At 41.6% G+C, this 18330-nt stretch overlaps 1 protein-coding gene across 1 annotated transcript in view; it reads left to right on the plus strand.

The window, feature by feature from the left end:
* Positions 1-1112: 1112 nt before the first annotated feature.
* The window catches only part of Havcr2 (hepatitis A virus cellular receptor 2), a 26743-nt gene continuing 9525 nt past the window's right edge, over positions 1113-18330 (plus strand). The window contains exons 1-5 of the mRNA XM_021178000.1: positions 1113-1240; positions 2429-2770; positions 5424-5507; positions 13746-13786; positions 15789-15915. Coding sequence (XP_021033659.1) covers positions 1183-1240; positions 2429-2770; positions 5424-5507; positions 13746-13786; positions 15789-15915 — 652 coding nt within the window. The 5' untranslated portion in view covers positions 1113-1182. The remainder of the gene's footprint in view (positions 1241-2428; positions 2771-5423; positions 5508-13745; positions 13787-15788; positions 15916-18330) is intronic.

Below are 18330 nucleotides of genomic sequence, written 5' to 3' on the forward strand. Positions count from 1 at the left end.
CCAGGGGAGCAGAGAGAATTCCTCATGTATATGCTATGGAATGCAATGGAATACAGAAGTCTACTCAGTTCTCTGTCCAGACGGTGGGCCAGAAGCATTGCGGCAGGAAGTATGTGTTTCCTAAGTAGAAGATTTTGAATGTTTGAAGGTCAAAGTCAGAATGACGGCGAAGCTCCCCATACACTACTGACACAACCTCTTCAGTATTGTTAACAGAGAATGGCAATGTAGCTCAGGCTGGCCTCATAGTCAGTGGTCCTCCTAACTCAGCCTCCTGAGTGCTGGCATTACAAGTGTGCACCCACCACCTGTAATGGTGGTTTGATAATCTCCTTACTTCATAATACTATTATAAACAAGAAACGTCAGATACAATATCCTGATAGATTACATTCTAAAGTGTATTAGACCAGGGATGACAACTGAGCTCTCAAGTTGTCCATAAATTAAGGCTATAACAATTATCACTTTATGTATTTACTCAGCTACCTAGTTAATTAGTTCATTTTTTTTTCCAGACAAGGTTTCTCTGTGGAGCCCCTGCTGCTTTGGAATTTGCTTTGTAGACTAAGCCCACCTCAGAGTCAGAGATCTGCCTGCCTCTGCCTCCCAGGTGCCTCAATGAAAGGCATACACCGCCATGATGAGCTTCACTGATTTATTCTTTAGCTCCCAGTCCAGCGTCTGGTTCAAAGCAGGTGCTTCAAGAACATTGGTCACAGGCCTGATTAATGGAGATTGACTTGACTACACCAGAACACATGAGTGACATGCTGAGGATTTTGTTCTCTGATAACTGGCCTGGTCTGTACATGGACCATCTTGGGCTATTTTATCTGAGATCATTGGAATACTCTCTCCTCTTGCCATGACTAATACTTTTCTATCTCTGAAATATGACTTCCTTTTTGTTGATTCATGTAATAAACCTCAGAGTGCCTTGCAGGGTGTATCTAGTGTGTCATTACACAGAACTGGAACATTGTCTGATGTGACTAGATTAACAGTACTAACATGGTAATCACTGGAGGTCAGACATCCTGGGGAGCAGGCTGGCCTCTGTGGGTGTGGTTAGTACTCGTGATTCTGGGTACTCAGAAGTTAGAGGAAGTACCATTTTAACGGAGGAGCTAAAGCTATCCCTACACAGAGCTGTCCTTGGATTTCCCCTGCCAAGTACTCATGTTTTCAGGTCTTACCCTCAACTGTGTCCTGCTGCTGCTACAACTACTACTTGCAAGTAAGTCTGGGCCTGGACCTTTTCAATTGGAGAATTATTTCAGAGTGCAAGGCAAAGATACAAGGATGGTCATAGTGATGCTGTTTGTAATAGCAACCTAAATGTCCAATAATGGGGGACCGGGTAAATACATTAGACATAACAGTAACACAAGCAGTGAGCTTAATTGAACAGCCTCATGTAGACTGTTGGCATTCGCAGTGCTACAGAGAAAATCAAGGCAAACAATCATGTGTGCAAGCGTTGTGTGTGGACAATTTTAATGTTTGGACTCTAGGAAGGGAAGCCGTGAAATGTGAAGAGTTGGGAGAGGAGTCATGCTTGCAGTCATGCTTGCACATAACTTTCATGTGGTTTGAATGCATTGTCATAGATGTGTGTGTGTTATTGTTAAGGAATTTATTTTAAACTTCAATAAAACATATGAGGAATCTCAAATATGCAAGCTACTAGCTTTGTTTTGTCAGGGGTTCTATTCATGACAGAGGGAGAGGGGAAGAGAGGGAGGGGGAGAGGGAGGGGGAGAGGGGGAAAGAATGAGGTTACCTTTCCTATGCTAATTAACAGGCAACTAGTCCAGATTAGGTGGGCTATTTTCCTGGCCAACAATGCCCATTTTTCTGAATGTTAACTCCACTAGCTCTGGAGTCACATTGGCTCATGATTGAAGGGCTGTTATTCTGAAAAAGGAGGAGGGATGTCCTGTGTCAAGGACCCCACAACACACGGAAACTGAGAGACATTCAAGTTCTCATGTTCCATCTCAGTCCAATGGAGGCACACATTTTAGGGAACGAGCCTAGGTCGCCCAGGCTGGCTCAAACTCACTACAGTTCTTCCCCAGGCTCTTTACAGGGATGGCAGGCTTAAGTCATTGTTCCTGGTCTGGTCATTTCTTTTCTGAGAGACAGTTTCATCACTTTGGCTAGCCTGGAACTTGCTATATAGTTCATGCTGGCCTCTAGTTTAGGATTTTTCTGTCTCCACCTGCTGAGTTCCAGAATGACAGGCCTGTGCAATGTTAATAAATGTTTAAATGGGATTTTCTTCTGCCTCTCAAATCAGAGAATCATTGGCACAGCCAATCCTCCTCCCAACAGGGCAGCCATAGTTTCCTCTTTTATTCTGTGATGCATTGCTTAAAGAAATGGACCCTCACCGTATTGACCTCCTTTCCTTACTTTATAGGGTCATTGGAAGATGTTTATGTGTTTGAGGTTGGTAAGAATGCCTATCTGCCCTGCAGTTACACTTTACCTACATCTGGGACACTTGTGCCTATCTGCTGGGGCAAGGGATTCTGTCCTTGGTCACAGTGTACCAATGAGTTGCTCAGAACTGATGAAAGAAATGTGACATATCAGAAATCCAGCAGATACCAGCTAAAGGGCGATCTCAACAAAGGAGACGTGTCTCTGATCATAAAGAATGTGACTCTAGCTGACCATGGGACCTACTGCTGCAGGATACAGTTCCCTGGTCTTATGAATGATAAAAAATTAGAACTGAAATTAGACATCACCAAAGCAGGTGAGTAGACCTTTCCATGTTATCATTGTCTGTCAGCATCCCTGTGAGTCACGAAATCATAGAAATAGAGGATGCTCACATCTGACTTTTTTAGCTACAGACTTTGGGATGGGATGGGAAGACATGGATTAATAGGCCTCCCCTGTGAAATGCAGTGGTGTAGCTTCCACATGTTTTTGAACTCCAGGATATGGTCTACAGAAAAGGAAGAAAGACCTAGACCAAGGGTTCACAATCCTGACTGATCACGAGCATCACATGGAAAGTCTCTGCTTTCTATCTATTTTAATTGCTTTTTATTAAAAGATTTATTTATTTATTATATGTAAGTACACTGTAGCTGTCTTCAGACACTCCAGAAGAGGGAATCAGATCTCAGATGGTTGTGAGCCACCATGTGGTTGCTGGGATTTGAACTCCGGACCTTCGGAAGAGCAGTCCGGTGCTCTTACCCATTGAGCCATCTCACCAGCCCCTTAATTGTTTTTATGATATATTTTTTTTATCATATTTTTTCCTTTCCTCCAACTTCTGGTCAGATTTTCTCCACCTTCTTACTCACACAACTTTGTGTTCTTTCTGTCTCTCAAACACACACACACACACACACACATCAAAACTCAGAACAAACAAACATAATCAATAATAGAAAAATATCTGACAAAACAAAGTGCACAGTATCAAATGGAGTATGTTCTGGGTAAGGGGACTACTCTTGAATGTGACTAGTATGCCCAGTGACACTCCATTGGAGAGAACTGGATTTTCTATTTCCCAGCTGGCATCAATTGCAAATAGCTTCTTAGAGGAGTGGGAGCTCCGGTCCCCTTCCCCTTTCCAGTGCTGGGATTTTGTCTGGTTTGAGTCTGTGCAAGTCTTATGAGTGCTATCATTGTCTCCATGAACTTATATGTAGAGTAGGCCTGTTTCCTCGAAACTATCTATTACCTCTGGCTCTTACAATCTTCCTGTAGAGAGAATCTCTTGTGTAGTGTGTGGAGGCATCACTTGTCAAGTAAAAGCTAGTGGTCTATTAGCAAAAGGCAGGAAGTAATAGGTGGGAAATCTGCTTGAGAGTTTGGAACTCTGGAAGAGAGTCAGAGGCAAGAGATTTCATCCTGGACTCTGAGAAATTCAAATACATGAAACTGAGAAGAGGTAACCAACCATGTGGCAGACATAGTCTAGAATAAATGGGTTATATAAGTTATGAGCCAGTTGGAGAACATGCCAAAGCTATGGTCTAGGTACTTATTCATATATAATTAAGTTTCAGAGTCATTATTCTGGAATAAAGAGGCCAGGTAGAAAAGACTGTGGCTACAAATGGTGTCTCACATTAGGCACCAAATGTTGTTTTTAATAAAGTCTCAAATGTTCAATTTTACCAATAAAGACTAGGGAGCCAGATGCTGGGGTAATAGCCTGCTAGCTCAGAGAGACAGAGAAAGAACCCATTTGACCTTCCTCCGCAGTAGATGTCCCAAAAGAAAAAGGAAGTTCTCCTCTCTACACTGTCTCAAAAACTCTTCAAACTGAATGCCCCTCCCTTCTACTTCCTGTGCATCTCTATCCATCCTCCTGACTTCTTCTCACTCTCTATGGTTTTTTCCTATGTTCACTCCCTGTCAACTGGTTGCTTGCTCTACCTCTTGTCCTGTTGTTGACTTTATTTAATCCTGTTTACACTAAACAGAAAGCTTTCAGATTAAAGGTGTGTGCTAGGGCTGAGTCACGCCTCAACCAAAAACAGGCTTGCCCAGTAAACAACACAATCTCAAGAGTTCACAGCGTGATCAAATATCCTGCGGCATCTTTCCATCTCCTCTTGGTGCTTGGGCCCTACCTAGAAACCAGAGACTATATAGAGATGGATTCTGAATTTTTTTCCTACCTAAAAATCTATTTTAGGTAAGCCAGGAATAGAAACTACTGGGCTGTATGCATGTTTTAAGAAGATGTATATGTGCATGTTTATGCGTTTTAAGATAGGTTAGGCTTTAACATAGGGTCAGGTATGTAGCTCAGCAAAAGTCCCTGGGTTTGACTCCCCATCACTACACCAAGCAAAGAATTTAAGAGCACATCTTTGTGGTCATGTGGAGCAGAGTTCAAACCAACTCTGCTTCTTATTAATTTTCTAATGTTGCAACATTATTTCAAGTGTATAACCTTTTCAGCTGTAAAATATAGTTAGCTAGCATATAGGCCACTGGAAGGATTCTAGAGGCTGAAGCTTACACAGCAGCTATAGTGTGACCTCTGATGGCTGGTACTTCGTTACTAATTAGGCTGTAGCAATGATAAGTGCATCTCACCACTGTTACACATCTGAAATGTGGGCCACATGTAGATTTGCAGCTGAGGGTATGTGACTCTTCATTTATTGTTGTTCAGATGTCGTCTTCTGCCCTGTCAATGTTCCCTGACATAGCTCTTAGCAAAGCCTTACTCTTGGATGAGTGAGATGGCTCCATGGGTAAAGGCACTTGCTACCAAGCCTGATTACCTGAGTTTTGTCTCTTCAGCTCACATAATGGAAGGAGAGAACTGATTCTTGAAAGTTGTTTTCTGACCCCCACATGATCCCCCTTCCCAATAAATAAATGTTTAATAAATCCCCTTATCCATAATAATGTTTTTCTGACTCAAGCCAAGGTCACTCCAGCTCAGACTGCCCATGGGGACTCTACTACAGCTTCTCCAAGAAGCCTAACCACTGAGAGAAATGGTTCAGGTAAGACATAAGCACAGGAATATGTGTTTAGTCACAGAGCTTTGAATATGATAAATAACTAAGAAAAATCACTTTTTTTTTCTCAGCATCTGTAGTATTTTTTGAGGTGAATGAGGTGGTGGACCACATCTTAGCCTCCTGGGTTAGGATTCTAATTCACAAACTAGCCAGGTGAACAGAGGCAAGGCCGTTTGGTTCTCTAGTTCTCTGCTTCCTCTTCTGTCTAAAGAGCAGGGCCTGGAGACCTCTGGAGTTCCTGTCTCAGGGAAATGCCCGGCCCCTACCATGAAGAAATGATTTTGGATATCCATAGATTTTGCTATGCAAAGGAAGAGAAATATTTACTATCGCCATTGTTTCATTTAGAAAGGCATTTGGGGCTAGAGAGATGGTTCAGCTATTAAAGGCCAAGGCTCACAAATAACAATGGCTTTAACTTACTTTAAGATGTTATTACATTGTGTGTGTGTGTGTGTGTGTGTGCGTGTACACCCATGTGTCATGGATGGCATGTAGCAGCAAGGGAAAAACTTGGAGGTACCTGCTTTTTCCTTGTACTGTATAGGACGAGGGGATCAGACTCAGGTCTCAGGCAAGTACCCTTATACATGCAGCCATTTAGCTGGCCCTTACATAAAACTTAATTTTAAAAAAAAACCCTAATAAGAAATTGTTCTATTCTAGTTAAATATTAAGTCAACAAGCGTCTAAAAGGAAAGGCTCACAGCATCGTCTTCATTATTTTCTGATTTACTCTGAGCAGGCAGTGTTGCTTATATCTGGGGTTAATGGGTTGATTAGGTGTCATTCAGGGCCCTTTCTAGCAGGATGCATAAGGAGGAACTGCAATTCTCATAGGGCACGAGGCTGAAAGCAGTCCCAGAAGATAAACAGGACAGGACAGGCTGTCCTTGGGCACACTGCTCAGGGATGTTAATCTCATTTTACTTCTGGGTAGCGCTCTGTTCTTAAACTCTACGACACACTCCTCATTTTTCTTAGTGGGAGAGAAAGATAGTTTACGTTCCATCTCATCGGGGCACACATCTCACAAGCTACAGCTTGTGAGATTTCGATAAGAAAAGGAGTCCAGTGTGTGTCCAGTGTGTGTCACAGTGCAGTCTCACTGTGCACCCAACTCAGTGGATGTGCCTGTCACTAATCCTGTCAATCAGGCCAGAGGGCAGGGTGAGAAAACGGTTCTGTGCTGCATGGAGAGTAAGCTGGGTCCCGAATCTCCTCCTGCTAATTCCCAACTCAGTAACATTGCTCCAACTCTTGGACGTTAGGTTTCTCATCGCTGCAGTGAGCCTTCCAGAGCCTGCCTCAGAAGGTTGTTGTGAAGATTAAACGGGGTGAGGTCCTTGGAGAAGCAGCAGGTCCACAGATGGAACTCAGCTATCGATTGGCAATTTTACTACTGAAGTTATTAACTTTACCTTCTTTGGTCAGTTGCCCTGTGGGGAAAGGTGGTCTCTATTATGTCATTAGCAAGGAAATGAAATGCAGTGGAAACCTACGAACACATGCATGGTGTGGACTAATGGAGTTCTGCCAGACTTTCACTGTGTACTATTGTGCTATTTTGAAGAAAGGCTAGACATTTCCTAGAAGGGACCTCACGGCTCACTGAGTCCACTTTCCATCAGTACTGACTGACATCTGTGTATGCTTGTAGGAGCAGGGATGCAGGCACGGGAACACCGTTCCTCACAAGGCAGAGGATTTCCTTGCACCCCTCTATGTCATGAACAGAAGTTTCCTTCCCTCTATTTTTTCCCTTGCTATTTCTACCTAAGGCAGCGAGAACAGTCTCTTCTCCCACACCAGGCAATGTTGGCACTTTACCTAGATAGAATCTCCAAGGTTTTCAAGAGCCAGACAGGAAATAGTTAAACAAACAAACAAACAAACAACAGAGGGTAATATTCTAAAAATAAGAAAAGAAATGGAAAATGAAATTCATTGACATTTAAAGGCTTGTTTACAGATGTTATACTCTGCCAGTGACTGATAAATCATTTGAATAGCTATGTACACTTTTTGTTTACTGCAAAAGTGAGCATATACACTATTTGAATATTAGGAGGGTTGAACCTTTAAAAGTGAGAATGGAATTTCCTAAACTCACATGAAACAGAACAAATGTGTTCTTCTCTTATTGAAAGAGCCAAGGCTGGATCCCAGGGGAATATTCAGCTCTGGAGAAGGCCTTCTCTGAGTCCCAGCTTTCTAATCCATAGTCCGTGTCATGGGCAGAGCTCTCTAGCATAGCATCCTGTTTCTGGGTTGCTGTGTTAGTGCAGCAGGTATAGCCCCTTGCCATGAGGGCTGAGTTAGATCTCAAGTCCCCGAATGGTGGAGAACTGCCACAGATTGTCCTCTGGCCTCTGTATGGACACCAATGCACCCTCTGCCAACTAAGCCAAACCTCCAGCCCTGACTTCTTTACTCCCTGCTCCCATTTCATTTTGCTACAAACATGAACAAGAGATAACTATAACGTTACTTTTTATTTCTGTTTTTCCCAGGGAACCCAAGACTGCACTAGAGTGTTAAATAGCAGGAAGGAGAAATGAAACACACACACACACACACACACACTGAGATAAAATAAAACAAAATGCTGTTTCTTCTTCTAAAAATGGCAAAATAGTGGTACATCTACATAATATTAAGATGAGGGCCAGGTATGGTGGCACACACCTTTAATCCCAGCCCTCGGGAGGCAGGGGCAGGCATTGATCTCTGTGAGTTCAATGCCAGCTTGATCTACATACCAAGTTCCAGGACATCTGAGGCGACATAGAGACCTTGTCTCAACAAAACCAAATCATAAAAGGATGAATAGTGCTAAGCACCACATCTGGTACCTACGTACCAAGTAGACAGTAACTACGACATCTGTGTACATTCATGACCATTTCATTTCTCCTTCCTGCTGCTTACACTCTAGCACATTCTTGAGTTCCCCAGGAAAAACAGAATAATAAATAATGTTGCAGACATCTTTGTTTATGTCTGTAGCAAAATAAAATAGGGCTGAGGAGTAAAGAAGCCAGGGCTGGAGGTTTAGCTTAATTGGCAGAGTCTTTGTCTAGCTTACATGCAAGCCCTGAGTTTGATCCCCAACTCCACGTAAATCAAGCATGGTGGGATAGGCAGACTGGAAATCCCAGCACTCATGAGGATCAGGAGTTAAAGGTCAGTCTGGCTATAGGAAGGGTCTGAGTGCAACCTGGGTTACATGAGTCACTGTCTCAAAAAAGGAAGAGAGAGACAGACAGAGACAGAGAACAATTCATTCTCATCACTGAGACCAAGAGTCCTAAAGATGGGGAAGCAGAAGTGGGATTTCCAGTTTAAATAGTGCATGTGGTAAAAGATTCCTGTTTACGTTGAAGTCCCACCTTCTCCCCCTGCGGTTTTTATGATTTAAGTTGCTCTCAGGTAAGGAGAACAAAGCTGGAACATGTTTGTTTTGTTTTTTTTTTTTCATAAATAATTTTAAGCCAAGACAGTCTTTGTACTGTTTAGATCACAGTCTATTAAACTCAGATTTCCTGGAAGCCTTGAAAAGTTTAGAGTTTGAAGGGTCTGAAAGGTGACTGTGACTTTTCACAATCTCTGACTCCAGCAGCAAAAGGAATGAGTTGCTTTTGTTTTCTGGTAGCTGACAGCTCTTTGTGTTCCTGATGCTGTGTCCCCCCTCCTGCTCCCCTCTACCTGGAGACAAATGAGCTCAAAGGAGAGATGGTGGCTGGCAGATGAGCTCTGTGATTCTCTAGTGTTGGTGACGTTGCTGGGTGAAGCTCTTGAGAATGCTGAAGTTAAGCTTGTGGCTTTGGAGCCATGTGAGCCTACATGGGACTCCACGGGAAGCTGTTCTTACTCATGCAGCAGGGTGTGGCCTCATTCTCAGTTTCTTCCCTTGTCCAAATGACTAAGTCTCTACCCTTTAGAACAGTTGCGCTTTTACTTTTTTTAAATTTTTTTATTTAAAGATTTGATTAGTGTATGTTCATTATATGTAGAACAGGTTCTCTACAGATATTTTTACTCAAGGATATCATCCATTCTGACAATATCCATCCTTCATCCCCTTCATCTTCTCCCTACCCTTGCTCGCTAGTCTGTTTCTTTCTGGATATAGTCTCACCTTTGTCTTCATTCCATATGTATAAGCGATTTTTGCACTGAGTGAGAAGTTTGACATTTCACGTACAGAAATCTAGTTTTCCCAGTTCCTTTCATTGAAGATGCTGTCCCTTAACCTGCCTTCCCCCACCCACCCCCCATGGTCCCATTGCATGTATTGTGCATGCTTGTCAAGAAGAAAAAAAAGGCAGGTGTCTGCAGCCCTGTGACTTTGTTTCCTGGTCCTCCACCCCAACCAGCTGTGTTACCTGGATGTGTTAGTCTGATGCTGCTTGTCGCTGGGTCTCTCTGTATATGAGCTGAGATCAGGATTGCTATTCTATCAGAGGTCTTCGAGTTTTGGGATGAGTCCCATTGCTGCGAAGAATGGTCATGGGACTTGGGGTGGGGATTAAGTGGAACCTGTACACTGTTTTTGGTAAGATAGATACTTTCATATTACTTCTGCTCATCTATGAGAAATCTTTCTGCATTATGGTGTTCTTCTATTTAAAATGTTAATTATAGAGCTTTTTTTCTTCTATTTTCTTGGTAAGTTTTATTCCTAGGTATTTTATCTTATTTTTTAAAAAAGATTTGTTTATTTATATCTATGTTATGTGTGTGAGTGCTTTGCAGGCATATCTGGAAGTGCACTACTTGCGTGTCTGGCGCCAACAGAAGCTAGAAGAGGATTCTAGATCCTTTTGGACTACAGTTGTAAAAGACTGCAAACCACCATGTGGGTGCTGGGAACCAAACCCAGGTCCTCTGCAAGAGCTATAAGTGGCCCTTGACTTTGTTTTTAAAAAGACAAGGTCTTAGTATGTAGCTCTGGTCATCCTGTTACAGTGTAGATTAGGGTGGTCTCAAGCTCACGGAGATCTGCCTACCTCTGCTTTCCAAACACTGGTGTTAAAGGTGTGTGCCAGCACACCAAGAGAATTTTATTTGTTGCAACTATTGTGAATGGATTGTTTTCTTGATTTCTTTCTCATCGGATTTGTTATTGGCATATAAGAAAGCTTTGAGTTTTGTGTATTGATTTTGTATCTAAGCATCAACTCTAAGAGTTTTCAGTCTTTGGTGTGTCTTACATACACGATTGTGTTATCTATAAATAGAAATGCTTCGACTCTGTTTTCTATTTATATCCCATTTATTTCTCTCTCTTTTCTAATTGTGCTAAGAGTTCAAAAATTATGTTGGATAAGAATGAAGGAAGTAGACACCCCTGTCTAGTTCCTGACTTTAGTGGAAAGTTCTTTTTAAAAAATTTCCTCCATTTATTATAATGTTGGTGGTAGGGTTGTTGCTTATAAACTTTATATTGAGGTGTGTTCCTTCTTAATAAGTTTTTTGGAAACAGAGTCACATACTACTTCCAAATTTGCTTTGTAGTCAGTGATGACCTTGGTGATGACCTTGGACTGCTGATCCTGTTACCCGATCATAGGCATAGGTTTTCAGGCTTAGTTTATGCAGTACTAGCAATCAAACCCAGGGCCTCTGTGTATGCTAGGCAGCTTCTCTTAGCAACTGAGCATCTTCTTTCATAGCTCCTGTGTTGAAGTATGCTCCTTCAAGTCCTACTTTCTTAGCAATCTTTTTTTTTTTTTTTATCCTAAAGGCATGTTGAACCTTGTCACAGGCCCTTCCCGAGTCTGCTGAAATGATCAGCTGATTTTTGTCCTTGACTCTATGTCCTGCCATGTCCTTGCACAGCTCTAGGAACTTGACCTCATCAAAGCAGTGAGAAAATGAAGAACAAACACACAGACACACAGGGACGCTGGGACTGAGTGGCCTGGGCTCTTGGATGGTGTACCCTCAGCAACTGGGATGCTCAGCATGGTTTTATGTAGAGTTGAGCAGGGATGTGGGATTATTGCATATGGCTGCACAGGAGGCAACATCAGTTAATCTCAGTATTAGCAAGCTCTGGAAGGGAGCAGCCGCCCGGCTGTGAACATCAGGTAGGGATGGATGATGGACATTTTCTGACCACATTGTCAGCATTCAAACTTGAATCTCGAGGCAGGTTTTGCCATCCTTGAACCTCATCCAGGGAAGGCTTTGCCACTCCCATGGAGACCTCAACATGGCCAGACCCAAGTTAACAGCACACATTCACTAGGGGCTTCTTCCAATCCTCACAATGTACTACACTCAATTTTAGACAAAAGTCCAGAAAACCCACTCGATCAATTTATGTGAGTGATTACAATTATTGATTTGCAAATGGTGGACCATCCCTTCTGATGATGAAGCCATTTTCATCACACAACAAGCTTTTTTTTTTTAAATTATTGAATTTGGTTTGCAAGCTGTTTGTTTGCTGTTATTGTTGTTTTTTGATGCAGGGTTTCCCTGTGTTGCCCTGGCTGCCTAGCCTGGAAGGTTTGCAGCTTTGTATTAATAATTACTTTTGCACTAGTTTTCATCAGGAAGATTGGCCTTTTGTTATAGTTATGTCCTTAGCTGGTTTGGGTATCAGGGTAATCAACATTGGTTCTATAAAGTGAGTTTGGCAGCATTTCTTCCATTTATAGTTCATGTAACTCACCTGAGGAACATGGTGTTAGTTAATTTTTTAAAGGTCTGGTAGGATTTAGCAGTGAGCACATCTGGGCTCAATTTAGCTGGAAGACTTTTTAAAAATTATGGCTTCAATTTTATTGTTCATTATAAATCTCCAAAAGAGGTTTAGATTCCATTGGTTTAATTTTGGTTGGTCACATGTGCTTAGAAACCAATGCATTCCTTTAGATTTTTCAGTTTAGTGGAATATATGTCTTTTGAGTATGTCATAATGATTTTCTGAATGCCATTTGTAGCAGTTGTAATGTCTCCCTTTTTATCTCTAACTTCCTCATGTACTTGGGTCTTTTCTCTCCCTTTTGGTTAGTTTGTCTAATTTGTTAACTAGTTTGGTTTCTCTTTCTATGGCTTCATTGTGCTGGAAGTTTTGTTGCTATCTTATTACTTTCTACCGGAATGTCTACTGCTTCCAGATGCTATTTTTGGGTTTGATTGTTCTTGTTTTTCTAAGACCTTGAGTCACATCATTAAGTTATTACTTGCGTTTTCTTTGAATTTTTAAATGTAGGTCCTTACATATCTATAAACTTTCCTAGTGCAACTGCATTCATAATATTCTGCAGATTGTAATATATTATAATTTGAGGAATTTGTTAATTTCCTTCCCAATTTCTTTGATGACCAATTTATCACTCAGTCCTGATAAATTAATCTCTCAGTCATTCATTTTCCCTGAGTTTGTGTTTTTAGGCTAGTTCTTTTTACTGAATGAGAAAGTTCAATTAAAAGTGTTTGGCAAAATGCCTGATTCCTGGTGAACTGTAGCTATTGTTTCCATTGGGAAACAACTAAATACCTTGCCAATGAATAAATGTTAAACTTTTTTGAGAATTTTGTATCTCTGAAAGTGTGATCAGAATATGACTAAACATTATCAGCGTCGTTAGGTTGCTGCAGCACTCTAGGCCCTCTGGACAAAACCAAGGACATATTCAGTATAAATGCTCCGGTGAATGACAATGAAGAAAAGGAGGCTATGACTGCTCCTAGGTTTGGTTCAGGAGAAGGTTTATTGTAGATATGAGGGAGAGCATAGCCAGAGGGGGAGACACATCTTGGGAGAGTCTAGAGTGAACATGACCCTGAGCTGGGCTATGTGAGGAAAGGGGAGAGGAGTGAGCCAGAAGACCAGAGAACCAAGAGGCCAGGAGGTAAAAAAGGTAAAAAAAAACAAAAACAAAAACAAAAACAAACAAACAAACAAAAAAAACCCAACCTACTGGTGTAGCCCAGATGGGTGGATTATATAGGGAAGAAGCAATGGGGGAAGGGCAGCCCAGGTCCTGGGATGGAGAGTTTGGTGTAGGAGCAGGGTATGCTGAGAGAACCTGGTAGCTAGGCACCTCAGCCTTTTATCCTGGGTTTGAGACCTAATAGGTAATGGTGTTTACCTAGTTAAAATGGTCATGGGTGTGTTGAATCTTTTTTCCTTGATATGGAGTTAAAAAGCATTGTTAACTACTGTCTACTTTTCCCCCTTTGTATGTGTGTGCACGGCAGAGACGCAGACCCTGGTGACCCTCCAGGATAACAATGGGACAGTAAGTAACTTCTGTGTGTAAGGCCGACTCATGCTTGTGCAGGCTTCCTTTCCTATGCCTCCCATTTGTGGGAAAGCTTTTGCCCTTCTTGGCTTCCTACTCTGTGGCTTTTCAGTGTTGACAATGACAGTCTGACCATATTGGCCTCTTACTGATAGAAGAAGGATAAGACTGTGAGGTGCCCGGCACATTCGGAGTGTGGAAAAGCCCCAAGAGGAAATGAGCAATCACCTCTCTTTGGAAATGTCACAACTATGTATCACTGTGGAAGGTTCCTTGATGTTCTTTTCAGGTTTTTCACTTGAATTTTGTTGTGGTTTTGAGGCATGCTCTCATGTAGCCTAGGGTAGTTTTAAACTTACAATGTAGCTAAGGATGGCCTTGAACTCCCAATCTTCCTGCTTCTACTTCCACAGAGCTGGGATGTCCACTTTATATTTTGTATTTTTTTTTAAGATCACTTTTTTCCCTGTAACAAGACACCATTCAAGAATACCCAGCGCCATGAATTTATGTACTGAACTATTATGTACTGAACTAGAAAGAAGAAAAACACTAAAAAGCCAGCTAGCAGTAGCAACTTGAAAATTCTTTGATGAGATTTCTCAGAGGGTAAAGGCGCTTGTCACACAGCCTGACTGACTGCGAGTGTGATTCTTGGAGCTCATGACAGGAGAGATCTGACTCCTGGCATTTGTCCTCTGATCACCATTCCTGTGTCCTGTACCGTGCCCTGGATGCACACATATGCATGTACATAAGTATACCAATAATTAATAGATAACAATAATGAAAACAACTCTTCAGGTCCAGGTCTCGAAGCCTGCATTCAGTGACTTTGGCGTCTTATTTGTGTGCTCACAGTCAGAGCTTGGCACCTTGAGCTTGTGTCTCCCTTCATTGAGACAGTGACCACATCTAAGAACCTCTGTTGTCTATAAGGTTTTGTACACAGGAAGTAATGTGTGTTGATTAAATGGAGGACAACTTCCGAGATTTATTGCTTTTGTGGTTTAGTGTTATTGTACCACTTTTAAATGTAGTTTTTATTTATTCTTAGATTATTTTGTACATGCATATAGTATATTTCAATAATATTCACCTCATCCCCCCTTCCAACTCCTCCTGGATCCCTCTCATGTCTCCTCCCAAGTACGTGTCTCTTTTTAGTTTTTGCTGTTCGTAACCTACTGATTCTAATTAGTACTTCTCATATATGCATGAGTGGTTTGGTTTTTTGAAATAGGGTCTTGATATGTAGCTCAGGCTGGCCTCAGATTTACTGCTTTCCTGCCCTAGCATCCTGAGTACTGGGATTACAGACATTCTTCACCATGACTGGTTGGCTTATTTGTTTTAAAAGTGTCTCTACTAACATTGTCTTTGAAGGTGGAATGTGGACTTAATTTTAGAAATAGAAGGATGTTGTATGTGACTCTCTGGTATCAGAAACGAGAGAAACAGCAATAGTATAGCTCACTGACTGAGCATCTATTGAGAAACAGGCTCTTTGCTAATTTTCTTAGTAATCCCACAGGGTCACTAAGCTCTTGGAGATACAAAATTTATACCCAGGACTGTGTAGTTGCAAAGTCCTGGCTCTTGCAACTGCTTTTTGTGTGTGGGTGGAGGTTTCCCTGAAAGACATCAAATGTAGACAATTCTGAAACTTCCTCCTTCTGAACACAATTTTGAACCAATTAGGTTCTACTATAAAGCCTTGATAGGGATGGGGGCAGGTGAGATAAAATGTGACTTTCATATGTACAGCACTGAAGCGAGTATTTTACTTCCTAGTTAAGTACTAATATTAAGCTAAGCCATTTCACTTCTTCAAAGACTGAGGCTTGTCTAGAAGAAGACAGATCAGGGTGGCTTCATCATTCCTACTATCCCAAGAAGCCATAAAAAAGAGTGGTCTGACACTTGAACTGTGAGAGTATTTGTGCATATTACCAATTTCTGGACATCATGAGCTTGAACCCTGTTTTCTTTTCCCCAGAAAATTTCCACATGGGCTGATGAAATTAAGGACTCTGGAGAAACGATCAGAACTGCTATCCACATTGGAGTGGGAGTCTCTGCTGGGTTGGCCTTGGCACTTATCATTGGTGTCTTAATCCTTAAATGTAAGTTGGGAGAAGTTGCTCAGTTTTCTTTCTGATAAAGAACTGTTACTGGACTGGAGAGATGGCTCAAAGGTAAGGGCACTGACTGCTCTTCCAGAGGACCCAGGCTCAAATTCCACCACCCACATGGCAGCTCGCAACTGTCTATAACTCCAAGATCTGACACTCTCTCTCACTTAGATATATGTGTGGGCACATAAAATAAAGGTAAATGATTGAATGAATGAATGAATGAATGAATGAATGAATAGAACTGTTACTATAGGTATAGGAACCAGTGCAAACCTAGATAAAAATATAACCTTTTAAGTAAGCCTAAAAGTGGTTAGACTACACACTCATTTGTCTTTCCAAATGCTGCCAGTTCTGATAACTAGTGATCATTCGAAGTTTCTACATGTCAGGAAGACTCTATGTCTAATGGTTTACATTTCATCATCATCATCATCATCATCATCATCTTGTGATCTAGGTTGTACTATTTGTTCCCAGTCTAGGGCAGAAGAAAGTAAAGCTTGCTGAGAGCAACTGAGTTCTCAAGGTTTCATGGTGAGCAAGACACAAAGCTGGGCCTTTAAGTCCAGGCAGACAACCAGGATTGGTTATCTTTGTATACAAAACTAATTTGAGGGCTGGTAGGATGGCTCAGTAGGATAAGGTGTCTATTTTGTAAATTCAAGCCTCATGCTCTGAGTTTGATCCTAGGAACCCACATTTTTTCCTCAGACAGTCCTCTGCTCTCTACATGTGAGCAGAAGTACTTGGGAACCCCTGACCTCTCCTGTCCTGTCCTGTCCTATCCTGACCTGACCTTTTCTCCCCTCTCTTCCCTTCCCAACCTCTCTCCTCTTTTCCTCTTTCCTCCCTTCTCCTTTTTTGTTTTATCTCCCACCCTCTCTTTTGTCGCTCCCTAATTAATTGAAAAAGCTACTCTATTTAAATTATACATAAGCTCATGCTTAATAGGAAACCCAACACTATCACCTCTCTCTATATGGGTTTCTATATTGCTTTCTCAAGCATCTCTCTTTAACAATGAACCATGATTGAAATTCCTGAGTTGGGTTTTCTCCTCACAGCCCTCAGCACACATAGTTATTTGTCTTTATTTAAACAAATGACTTGGGGTCTGGGCATGCAATGTACTTTCATAGCATGTAGGAAGCTCTGGAGACCCATAAAACTAGGTATGGTGCCATACACCTGTAATCCCAGAACTCTCTTGAGCAGTGGTTCTCAACTTATAGTCACCTATCAGATATTCTATATTTCAGATATTTACATTACAGTTTATAACAGTAGCAAAATTGCAGTTATGAAGTAGCAACAAAATAATTTTATGGTTGAGAGTCACCGCAACATGAGGGACTGTATTAAAGAGTTTCAGCTTTAGGAAGGTTGAGAACCACTGTTCTGGAGGTAGAAACAGGAGACTCAGAAGCTCAAGGCAATCCTCAGCCACACAGTGAGTTCCAGGCCAGGGCAGGCTGCAGGAGACCCAGTCTTGGGATAAGCTTTTTCCAGTTTGGTTATTGTACGGAGACCATTATCATACTTAAGATCCCAATGTTCCCATCAGCCCAAACCCTTGTCCACTTTCATAATTGTGATGTATTATCTTTTCTCTGAGAGCAGAGAAGGTATTAATCAGAGGGTAATACATTATATGAGCCTTTCTCCTTAACATACAACAAGGATGATGCCTATAGGGTGATAGGCCATCTCGGGTGTTCACAAGACTGAAGGAAGTTGCTAAAATATGGAATTTCCATTGGTAAAGATGGAACCATCTGAGAAAAACCAGGATAAATTGGTCATGCTGACTGTGAACTGATGTTGCCAAGGGCTTTAAGGAGGACAGGTCCTGTAACTATGATACACAATATCAAATGCACTAGGTACAACTGATACTTGGCTGGGCAACCAGGGTGTTGATGGGTTGATGGTCTCCAAGTATGTTAACCAAACAGAAAAAGCAAAAACAAAAACCCTCTTTTCTCAAGAGAGGATTTCCTGCAGCTTTCCCTGGCCTGGAATATACAAGTCCAAATACATACCTGTGTGTTTGGAACGTGTCCAAATGGATGGATATAGGCATTGAAATCAGCCTTATTTCTCCCAATTGTTTTCTGTGCCATTATTTGGTAAATGGGTTTTTCCAAGAAAGAAACAACCCCATACATACTCACACAGGCGTGCTCATAGACTGTATTTAACTCTGGGGAATATGAAATTTAGAGGCCATTAGATGATGAAAAGAGAAGTGATAACATGCACTACTTTTGGAGTTCTTCCAAGACCTAGAAGTTAGGAATTTATGTAAAAGATAAGAAGGAGGTGGGTATTCTTCACTTAGAATCCCATCCCATGTTGGGAGTTCTCTCTCTCTCTCTCTTTCCTTCCTTCCTTCCTTCC

Source organism: Mus caroli, chromosome 11 (genome assembly GCF_900094665.2).
Source record: "Mus caroli chromosome 11, CAROLI_EIJ_v1.1, whole genome shotgun sequence".
NCBI classification, from domain to species: Eukaryota; Metazoa; Chordata; class Mammalia; order Rodentia; family Muridae; genus Mus; species Mus caroli.